We start from the raw sequence: 9,661 nt of genomic DNA, 5'->3' as shown, positions 1-9,661 counted from the left end.
TTCACTTTCATCATTTCACAGCAGAGTAACGTTCATAGTTCTCCTCTGGGTTTAACATGTTGTTCAGAACATATTAGCATATTAGCAACTTATGGCATAAGATGGAAAATGCTGAATAAGCAGCGGGAACTCGATGATGATCTGCGTCTCGTCGGTCTGATCGTTTGTTTTCGTGAACGGCCGAACGGTGCGTCACTTTAAATGTCGCTGCCGCAAGGAATTGTGGGACGGCGTTATCTCCTTTCCTTTGGTAAAGGAGGCTCCAGTGTCTCCTATGCTAAAGGAGCTAAGTGAGGAAGCATTGAAGTTCCTTTCCTTAGTGTTTAGAGGATTCCAGCAGCTCTTATCATGGCTGACACTGAGATACTTCCGGGTCATTTCACTCAGTGAGGAACCTTCCTAAGCAGAAACACTATTGGACCACAGTCTTGGTCTTCTTGTCAGAAGGCTTCACCCGTTAACACAGGAACAGACTCTTTTATTCACAATGTGCAGCAGCCATTCTGAGACTGGACTTAGCTTTCTTAGACAGAGTCTCTGTCAAATTGGCAACAAAAAAGAAACAAAAAAAAGATAATCAAACATCAGAACCAATAAAACAGTCAGACATCAGAACATTGGTGATGTTGACACACCTGCAGTCTGCTGACAGGGAAACAGGAAACATTCAGTTCATATATTCTGCTGAATGGTAACTGCAGCAAAACACCCAGATTTCTCCTCATCAGGTGGCTGGCTGCAGCCAAGGCACCGAGGCGTAAACTCAAAGCATAAAAGTGCGTCACATGACTCGTGTCCATGGCAACACGACCACACACCGCACAGCTCACAGCAGACTGAGGCCGCCGCCCTGCGCCTCGCCCCGACACCGCTCACCCCAAAACAACAAACCATGGTCTTGAAGAAGAGAAGAGGCTGCCTGCAGGTTCCCTCTACTTCCTGTATATTTTATTAACAAGATTACAGATGATACCTCTGAGAGCCTCCGCCCCGCTCTCCGGACAGCAGACCGCCAGCTGAAGAGAGTTGGAATGCTGACCAGCGGGATAGGGGGCGGGGCCCAGAGGCCCGGCTCGACTCACTGGACAGGGGCGGGACAGGGGCGGGACAGGGGGCGGGACAGGGGGCGGGGCCCAGAGGCCCGGCTCGACTCACTGGACCCCTCGTCCCGCTCGTCACTCCAGTCGCTCGACTCTGAGGAACCTGCTGATCCGTCTGATCCTGATCCCCTCCTGAAACTTGCGGCAGCTCCAGCGGAGCCTCTGGTCTCTTCCTCATCAGACTCTCCATCAGACCCACAGGCCTCCAGGCCCGGGGCCCCCTCCAGGCCCGGGTCTGTTCCCTGTCCTGAACCACAGGGCCGGAGCTCAGACCGATGCACACGGCTGCTTCCAGGTTCGGACGAGCCGGCGCCTGCTGCGGGACAGGCATCCATCCATCTTGAATCTTCTGCCGGATTCAGAACAGCCTGGATAGCAGCGTCCATCTTGTCTACAGCGTCTCCATTGTTGTTATTACTCCTCCTTGGTTCCAGCAGCTTGACGACGGCGTTAGTCCCGCCCCCTGGCTCTGATTGGCTAATCGTTAGTCCCCCCCGGCGCTCATTGGACCGATCATTTTTCGAGAAACCGCTGTTTCAATAGGTTGTTGGTCCATTTGTAGTACAGATGACAGGTTTTTGCTCCGTGTTTTATTGTTTCTGTTCACCTGCCCAGGGACTACAGATGGAAATGAGCCAGCAGCTAAATGTGGTACAAAGCATCTTCTGTCTTTGTTTGAGATTAATGTGTTTTGTACATGGTCCCTGATATAAATAAACCCAATAAACTAAACTAAACTAAACTCATGTCACGATGCCAGACCAGAATCAGTCAGCTGGTGGAGTGGGTGGAGTCAAAGGTCTGGACCCAGGCAAGGGTCAGCCAGCTGTTCAGAGGCCAAGAGGCTGCTGGGAAACACCGGAAACCTAGAAGAAGAAGAAGAAGCACTTCTAGTGACGCTCAAATTCAACAACCTGTCAGTACATTACAATCTCTCTCTCTCTCTCTCCCCCTCTCTCTCTCTCTCTCTCTCTCTCTCCCTCTCCCTCTCCCTCTCTCTCTCTCTCTCTCTCTCTCTCTCTCTCTCTCTCTCTCTCTCTCTCTCTCTCTCTCCCTCTCCCTCTCCCCCCCCCCCCCCCTCTCTCTCTCCAGTCTTCAGAGGCGGAGGTCTAAAGAAGTGAAGCCTCTCCCTGGAGCCGGTCGGCCCAAACCGGCTCCGAAGCCGAAGCCTCGCTCTCCTCAGTGCAGAGCGCTGTACGCCTACGATGCTCAGGACACCGACGAGCTGAGCTTCAACGCCGATGATGTCATCGACATCCTGACTGAAGGTACCAGACCTGCTGCCAATAATACTACTGTTACTGTTACTGTTACTACTGTTACTGTTACTACTAACATTACTATTACTGCTACTGCTACAACTAACAACAATAATAATAATAATAATATTACTACTGCTACTGCTAGTCTTTTCTGTTGCCCCCTCCACAGGGAGGTCAGAGGTCAGAGGTCAGAGGTCAGTGTCTCTCTCTGTCTTGTCTGTAGATGCGTCTGGTTGGTGGTTCGGCCGTCTGCGAGGCAGAGAGGGGATGTTCCCCGGGAACTACGTGGAGAAGATCTAGACTGCTGCAGGGGTCCGGGGTCACTGCAGGGGTCCGGGGTCACTGCAGGGGTCCGGGGTCACTGCAGGGTCAGGGGTCACTGCAGGGGTCAGGGGTCACTGCAGGGTCAGGGGTCACTGCAGGGGTCAGGGGTCACTGCAGGGTCCGGGGTCACTGCAGGGGTCAGGGGTCACTGCAGGGGTCCGGGGTCACTGCAGGGGTCAGGGGTCACTGCAGGGTCAGGGGTCAGCAGAGGTTTTGAAACATCAGTCTCAGTCTCATCAGAGCAGTCAGGTCAGACGCTGCGTTCAGGGACGTCACAAAGTCAGGAATTCCAGTTTCTCACCAGGAAGAGCGATGGATCAGAATAAAGTCTCACTGGCTGAACATCTTCATAACCAACATGACCTGCAGTCAGAGCAGACTAAACATTTGAATGTCGGCCTAAAGATGCTAACTAGCCAGCTAACGTTGCTGCATATCATTACATAACATTATGGAACAGGATTTCATGTTGGACTCATCTGGTTTCTTCTGGTTTTCTGAGCTGAACAGGATTGTTATTAAAAAGTTTTAATGTCACACAGCAGGTTTCCTCTGATCCTCCACTGGCTTCACCTCTCATGCAGAATCACATGATTGTATATAAACAGGAAAAAAAAGAAATAAAATATACAAATGTCAAAAAATATAATTTCTGCAATATGATTGTAGAAAATGAATGTTTCTCAGAACAATATGATGTTTTCTAATGATGAGAAAATACTAAACAGACTTTATAGAAAATGTCTATTTTATAAGATTTCTACTGTTGGTGTTTTATAAACAATCTGAAATGAACATGAATGTTGTTTTAGCTGAAGACCCAACAGACTGGAGCAGCCAATAAACTCACATTTCATTCAAAACCTGTGTGTGTGTGTGTGTGTGTGTGTCTCAGTGTGTGTGTGTGTGTGTGTGTGTGTGTGTGTGTGTTGTGTGTGTACAGTGTGTTTTCTCTGTCTCTCTGTAGGGAACAAAATTCTTGGCAATATTTCTAGAATCCAACATTTCAAAGAATTTGATTGAAGATTTAAAGAAATAAAACTGAAATAAACTTTTGACAGGAGTTTAAATTGATCTTCAGCAGATTTCTGTCTGAACTGAAGGAATCAGTGAAGTGTGAAGTGTGTTACATTTTTAGTTTAATGTTTTCTATCAGGAACACTGAATTCCTGGTGGAGTCTCTCTCTCTCTCTCTCCCTCTCTCTCTCTGTCTCTCTCTCTCTCTCCCTCTCTCTCTCTGTCTCTCTCTCTCTCTGTCTCTCTCTCTCTCTCCCTCTCTCTCTCTGTCTCTCTCTCCCTCTCTCTCTCTCTCTCTCTCTCTCTCTCAATTCATTTCATTCAATTAAATTCAAAGGGGCTTTATTGTCATGGGAAACATTACATTGCCAAAGCTAGTGTGAAATTAAAAAAAATGTACGTACAATTAAAGATCTACTAGAATAAAGAAATGTGTAAACAGCTGTGTGACATTGCAATCAAATATATAAATAAGAACAGGTAAAATTAACTTAAAAATACAAACAGAAACATTGTGCTTTTGCTGTTAAAAAAAAAAAAAAAAAAAAATTATATATGTATATATATATATACATATATATATATACAGATAAGTAAAGATAACTTAAAATAAAATGTGGACATTGCAGTTAAAAAATATAAATACAGTTAGGGTTAGTTACACTCTCTCTCTCTCTCTCTCTCTCTCTCTCTCTCTCTCTCTCTCTCTCTCTCTCTCACTCACACACACGAGTTCAAGAAAGAAATCAAAGACACTACATTACCCAGAATTCCACTCGTCCAGTGGTCATGCTGCCTTCACTGCCGGTGGAAGTATCTTAGTCACCACACTCAGAGCGTGTGTTCTGTATCGATCTGATCAGATTCTGTTTGTTAATATTTGATATCAGTTACCGGATGGTTCCTGGTGTGTTTGGGACGTGGAGTTTCTGCCGTTATTTCCAACCGAAAGCATCTGAACGCAACAGCTGGTCGTTTTACGAGCTCGCGGCAGACATTAAGCGCAGCGTGACCCATGACACTACATTACCCATAATCCCCTCCGTGTGCAGAAACGCATGACCTGCGGACAGCTGCCCGGTGCCGCTGTTAGCTGCTCCCGTTAACCGGTCGGTTCACAGGTTAGCTAGCAGGTTAGCTAGCAGGTTAGCTAGCTGTTAGCCTGGTTGTGTTGCTAACAGCAGAGACATGGAGGACTTCCTGTCCCGCTGCCGCCAAGCCGTGCAGGTAAACACCTGCTCTGTGTGTGTGTGTGTGTGTGTGTGTGTGTGTGTGTGTGTGTGTGAGTGTGAGAGAGAGAGAGAGAGAGAGAGAGAGAGAGAGAGAGAGAGACTTTGTTTCCAGCTGTTTCTGTCCCTCTGGTCGAGCCGCTCGCGGACAGTTTGTGTTTGGATCAGTTTGTTCCTGTCCTCTAGCTGACCTGGAGTCAGTCTCTGCTCCGGGTCTGTTAGCAGGTTCAGGTCCTCTAGCTGATCTGGAGTCAGCCTCTCTGCTCCGGGTCTGTTAGCAGGTTCAGGTCCTCTAGCTGACCTGGAGTCAGTCTCTGCTCCGGGTCTGTTAGCAGGTTCAGGTCCTCTAGCTGACCTGGAGTCAGTCTCTGCTCCGGGTCTGTTAGCAGGTTCAGGTCTTCTAGCTGACCTGGAGTCAGCCTCTGCTCCGGGTCTGTTAGCAGGTTCAGGTCCTCTAGCTGACCTGGAGTCAGCCTCTCTGCTCCGGGTCTGTTAGCAGGTTCAGGTCCTCTAGCTGACCTGGAGCCAGCCTCTGCTCCGGGTCTGTTAGCAGGTTCAGGTCCTCTAGCTGACCTGGAGTCAGCCTCTCTGCTCCGGGTCTGTTAGCAGGTTCAGGTCCTCTAGCTGACCTGGAGCCAGCCTCTGCTCCGGGTCTGTTAGCAGGTTCAGGTCCTCTAGCTGACCTGGAGCCAGCCTCTGCTCCGGGTCTGTTAGCAGGTTCAGGTCTTTAAAGCAGTGATTCACTTCATGTTCATGTTTGACTGAACTGGACACAGTTACACAGCAACACCTTTTCAAAATACAAGTTTTCAGGTCAATTTAGTTTTTTAACTAGCAGAGCAGAGAGCACAGACCTCCAAGGTTCATTATCGCTTGTTTGTGAGTCAGATCCGGATCCGCTCCAAAATCTAATGGGTTCTTCCTTGGTCCATGCTGCACCCTTCCACCAAGTTTCATGAAAATCGGGCCAGTAGTTTTTCCGTAATCCTGCTGACAGACAAACAAACAGACAAACAAACAAACAAACAAACAAACAAACAAACGACCCTGAAAACATAACCTCCTTGGCGGATGTAAAAATCTTTCTGGACAATGAAAACTTTCCGGTCAGACATTTCAAAATAAAAGCCGTTGATGTTTCCTAATTTCCATAATGTATTTGAACAGGAATGTGTAACGAATGAAAGTTTTCTTTTCTCTGCATGTTTTCACACAACATTCAGTCTGCTGTCAGACTGATGGAGCAGAGGGACAGAGGGACAGAGGGCAGAGGGACAGAGGGCAGAGGGACAGAGGACAGAGGACAGAGGGGCAGAGGGCAGAGGGACAGAAGACAGAGGACAGAGGGCAGAGGGACAGAGGACAGAGGGCAGAGGGGCAGAGGGACAGAGGACAGAGGGCAGAGGGACAGAGGGGCAGAGGGCAGAGGGGCAGAGAGCAGAGGGACAGAGGGCAGAGGGGCAGAGGGGCAGAGGGGCAGAGAGCAGAGGGACAGAGGACAGAGGGCAGAGGGACAGAGGGGCAGAGGGACAGAGGACAGAGGGCAGAGGGGCAGAGGGCAGAGGGACAGAGGGCAGAGGGACAGAGGACAGAGGGCAGAGGGCAGAGGGACAGAGGGGCAGAGGGACAGAGGGCAGAGGGACAGAGGACAGAGGGCAGAGGGCAGAGGGACAGAGGGCAGAGGGGCAGAGGGACAGAGGGCAGAGGGACAGAGGGGCAGAGGGCAGAAGACAGAGGGACAGAGGGACAGAGGGACAGAGGGGCAGAGGGCAGAGGGACAGAGGGGCAGAGGGCAGAAGACAGAGGGACAGAGGGGCAGAGGGACAGAGGGCAGAGGGCAGAGGGACAGAGGACAGAGGGCAGAGGGCAGAGGGCAGAGGGACAGAGGACAGAGGGCAGAGGGGCAGAGGGACAGAGGGGCAGAGGGCAGAGGGGCAGAGGGCAGAAGACAGAGGGACAGAGGGACAGAGGGGCAGAGGGACAGAGGGGCAGAGGGACAGAGGACAGAGGGCAGAGGGACAGAGGGGCAGAGGGCAGAAGACAGAGGGGCAGAGGGACAGAGGGGCAGAGGACAGAGGGGCAGAGGGACAGAGGGACAGAGGACAGAGGGGCAGAGGGACAGAGGGCAGAGGGCAGAGGGACAGAGGGACAGAGGACAGAGGGCAGAGGGACAGAGAGCAGAGGGACAGAGGGCAGAGGGACAGAGGGCAGAGGACAGAGGGACAGAGGGCAGAGGGACAGAGGGCAGAGGACAGAGGGACAGAGGGCAGAGAGCAGAGGGACAGAGGGCAGAGGACAGAGGGACAGAGGACAGAGGGACAGAGGACAGAGGGACAGAGAGCAGAGGGACAGAGGGCAGAGGGACAGAGGGCAGAGGGCAGAGGGGCAGAGAGCAGAGGGACAGAGGACAGAGGGACAGAGGACAGAGGGACAGAGGACAGAGGGCAGAGGGGCAGAGGGACAGAGGACAGAGGGCAGAGGGACAGAGGGGCAGAGGGCAGAGGGGCAGAGAGCAGAGGGACAGAGGGCAGAGGGGCAGAGGGGCAGAGGGGCAGAGAGCAGAGGGACAGAGGACAGAGGGCAGAGGGACAGAGGGGCAGAGGGACAGAGGACAGAGGGCAGAGGGGCAGAGAGCAGAGGGACAGAGGACAGAGGGCAGAGAGCAGAGGGGCAGAGGGGCAGAGGGGCAGAGAGCAGAGGGACAGAGGACAGAGGGACAGAGGACAGAGGGCAGAGAGCAGAGGGGCAGAGGGACAGAGGGGCAGAGGGCAGAGGGGCAGAGAGCAGAGGGACAGAGGACAGAGAGCCGGGCATCTCATTCCTGTCCTCCTGCTCTCAGTGCAGTTTCAGTGTCATGATGCTCTGAATGTTTCTGAGGTTTTTCCACTTGACAAGAATGAAATTCAGGAGGAAACGCTGAATACTGGGAATTTATTTTGCATGAAAATTGTTAAATTTACAGATATTTAACATCGGCACAAACTGTGGTTCAGTATCAGTGTGAGTTCAGGTTGTGAGTTGAAGGGTCTGAACCTGAACCTGAACCTGAACCTGAACCTGAACCTGAACCTGAACGGTCCGTCCCGCTCTTCCCTCCCCAGGCGGACGCAGCTGAAGCCGGTCCGGGGTTCCATGTTGTTCTGGGGAACGAGGCGTGCGACATCGACTCCATGGTGTCCGCTCTGACCTATGCTTACTTCCTGTTCAAGGTCAGCCACCGTCCAATCAGCTCTCACCTCTCATCCAATCAGCTCTCACCTCTCATCCAATCAGCTCTCACCTCTCATCCAATCAGCTCTCACCTTTCATCCAGTCAGTTGATGAGCTGAAATGTTTTCCTTTTCTTCCTGTATTGGTTTCCTGTCTCTCTCTCTCTGTCTCTGTCTCTCTCTCTCTCTCTCTGTCTCTCTCTCTCTCTCTGTCTCTCTCTCTCTCTCTCTGTCTCTCTCTCTCTCTCTCTCTCTCTGTCTCTCTCTCTCTCTCTCTCTGTCTCTCTCTCTCTCTCAGACTGTACAGAGTGAGATGCTCGCTCTCCCGGTGTTGAACGTCCGTCAGTCAGAGTTCGTGTTGCGTTCGGACAACGTCTTCCTGCTGCGACAGACCGGTTTATCAGCCGATCTGCTGCTGTTCAGAGACCAGCTGGACCTGCTGCACCTGCAGCGAGCCGGCCGCCTGCGGCTGACGCTGGTCGACCACAACGTCCTGCCCAGGTAGCCACGCCCACCAGCCAGGTAGCCACAATATCCTGCCTAGGTAGCCACGCCCACTAGCCAGGTATCCACAACATCCTGCCTAGGTAGCCACGCCCACTAGCCAGGTAGCCACAATGTCCTGCCTAGGTAGCCACGCCCACTAGCCAGGTATCCACAACATCCTGCCCAGGTAGCCACGCCCACAAGCCAGATAGCCACAACATCCTACCCAGGTAGCCACAATGTCCTGCCTAGGTAGCCACACCCACCAGCCAGGTAGCCACAACGTCCTGCCCTGGTAGCCACAATGTCCTGCCTAGGTAGCCACACCACCAGCCAGGTAGCCACAACGCCCTGCTCAGGTAGCCAAGCCCACCATTCAGGTAGCCAAAACATCCTGCCCAAGTAGTCACAATGTCCTGCCCAGGTAGCCACACCCACCAGCCAGGTAGCCACAACATCCTACCCAGGTAGCCACAATGTCCTGCCTAGGTAGCCACACCCACCAGCCAGGTAGCCACAACGTCCTGCCCTGGTAGCCACAATGTCCTGCCTAGGTAGCCAGACACACCAGCCAGGTAGCCACAACGCCCTGCTCAGGTAGCCAAGCCCACCATTCAGGTAGCCAAAACGTCCTGCCCAGGTAGCCACAACGTCCTGCCCAGGTAGCCACGCCCACCAGTCAGGTAGCCAGAACATGCTTCCCAATGCACTAGGGTGGAGGCTGGAGGTGCAGTAGCCATGCATCCTCCAGCTGCTCTGTGATGACATCAGAGGCTGGACTCTCTGACCAGCCTGTTTGTTCCCTGCAGTGCAGACGCTGGCCTGGAGGGGGCGGTGGTGGAGGTGATCGACCATCACCTCCTGGAGAGAGAGCCCTCCTCCTCCTGTCCCGTTACCGTGGAGACAGTGGGATCCTGTGCTACCTTGGTAACGGAGCGCATCATCCAGAAAGCTCCGGACATCCTGGACCAGCAGCTGGCTCAGCTGCTCTACGGTAAAATATATTTATACTGTATATATACTGTATATATGTA

General features: G+C 52.2%; 2 protein-coding genes across 2 annotated transcripts; both read left to right on the top strand.

Moving 5' to 3' along the window:
- Positions 1-1,853: 1,853 nt before the first annotated feature.
- On the top strand, positions 1,854-2,743 carry LOC139640379 (unconventional myosin-Ie-like). Its single transcript, XM_071514576.1, has 3 exons — positions 1,854-1,870; positions 2,193-2,368; positions 2,586-2,743. Exons 1-3 carry the CDS (start codon positions 1,854-1,856, stop codon positions 2,660-2,662), a joined length of 270 nt encoding a protein of 89 aa, XP_071370677.1. The 3' UTR covers positions 2,663-2,743.
- A 2,059-nt stretch (positions 2,744-4,802) lies between these two features.
- LOC139640380 (exopolyphosphatase PRUNE1-like) lies at positions 4,803-9,639 on the top strand (the record flags this gene model as incomplete). Its single annotated transcript, XM_071514577.1, has 4 exons — positions 4,803-4,930; positions 8,034-8,141; positions 8,440-8,642; positions 9,437-9,639. Coding segments are annotated over exons 1-4 (553 nt in total), but the record flags the coding sequence as incomplete, so codon positions are not given.
- Between the last annotated feature and the right edge of the window lie 22 nt (positions 9,640-9,661).

This window comes from Centroberyx affinis, unplaced genomic scaffold (genome assembly GCF_046629955.1).
Source record: "Centroberyx affinis isolate AG114_WGS23_722 - 3 ecotype Tasmania unplaced genomic scaffold, CSIRO-AGI_Caff_v1 ptg009254l_1, whole genome shotgun sequence".
NCBI lineage: Eukaryota > Metazoa > Chordata > Actinopteri > Beryciformes > Berycidae > Centroberyx > Centroberyx affinis.
The sequence above is the reverse complement of the archived record's forward strand: the minus strand, read 5'-3'. Positions and strand labels throughout refer to the sequence as shown.

Excerpts from the sequence above, each read along its gene's own strand:
- LOC139640379 (XM_071514576.1), top strand. Across the intron at positions 2,369-2,585 it reads CATCGACATCCTGACTGAAG|ATGCGTCTGGTTGGTGGTTC; the intron begins GTACCAGACCTG and ends TCTTGTCTGTAG.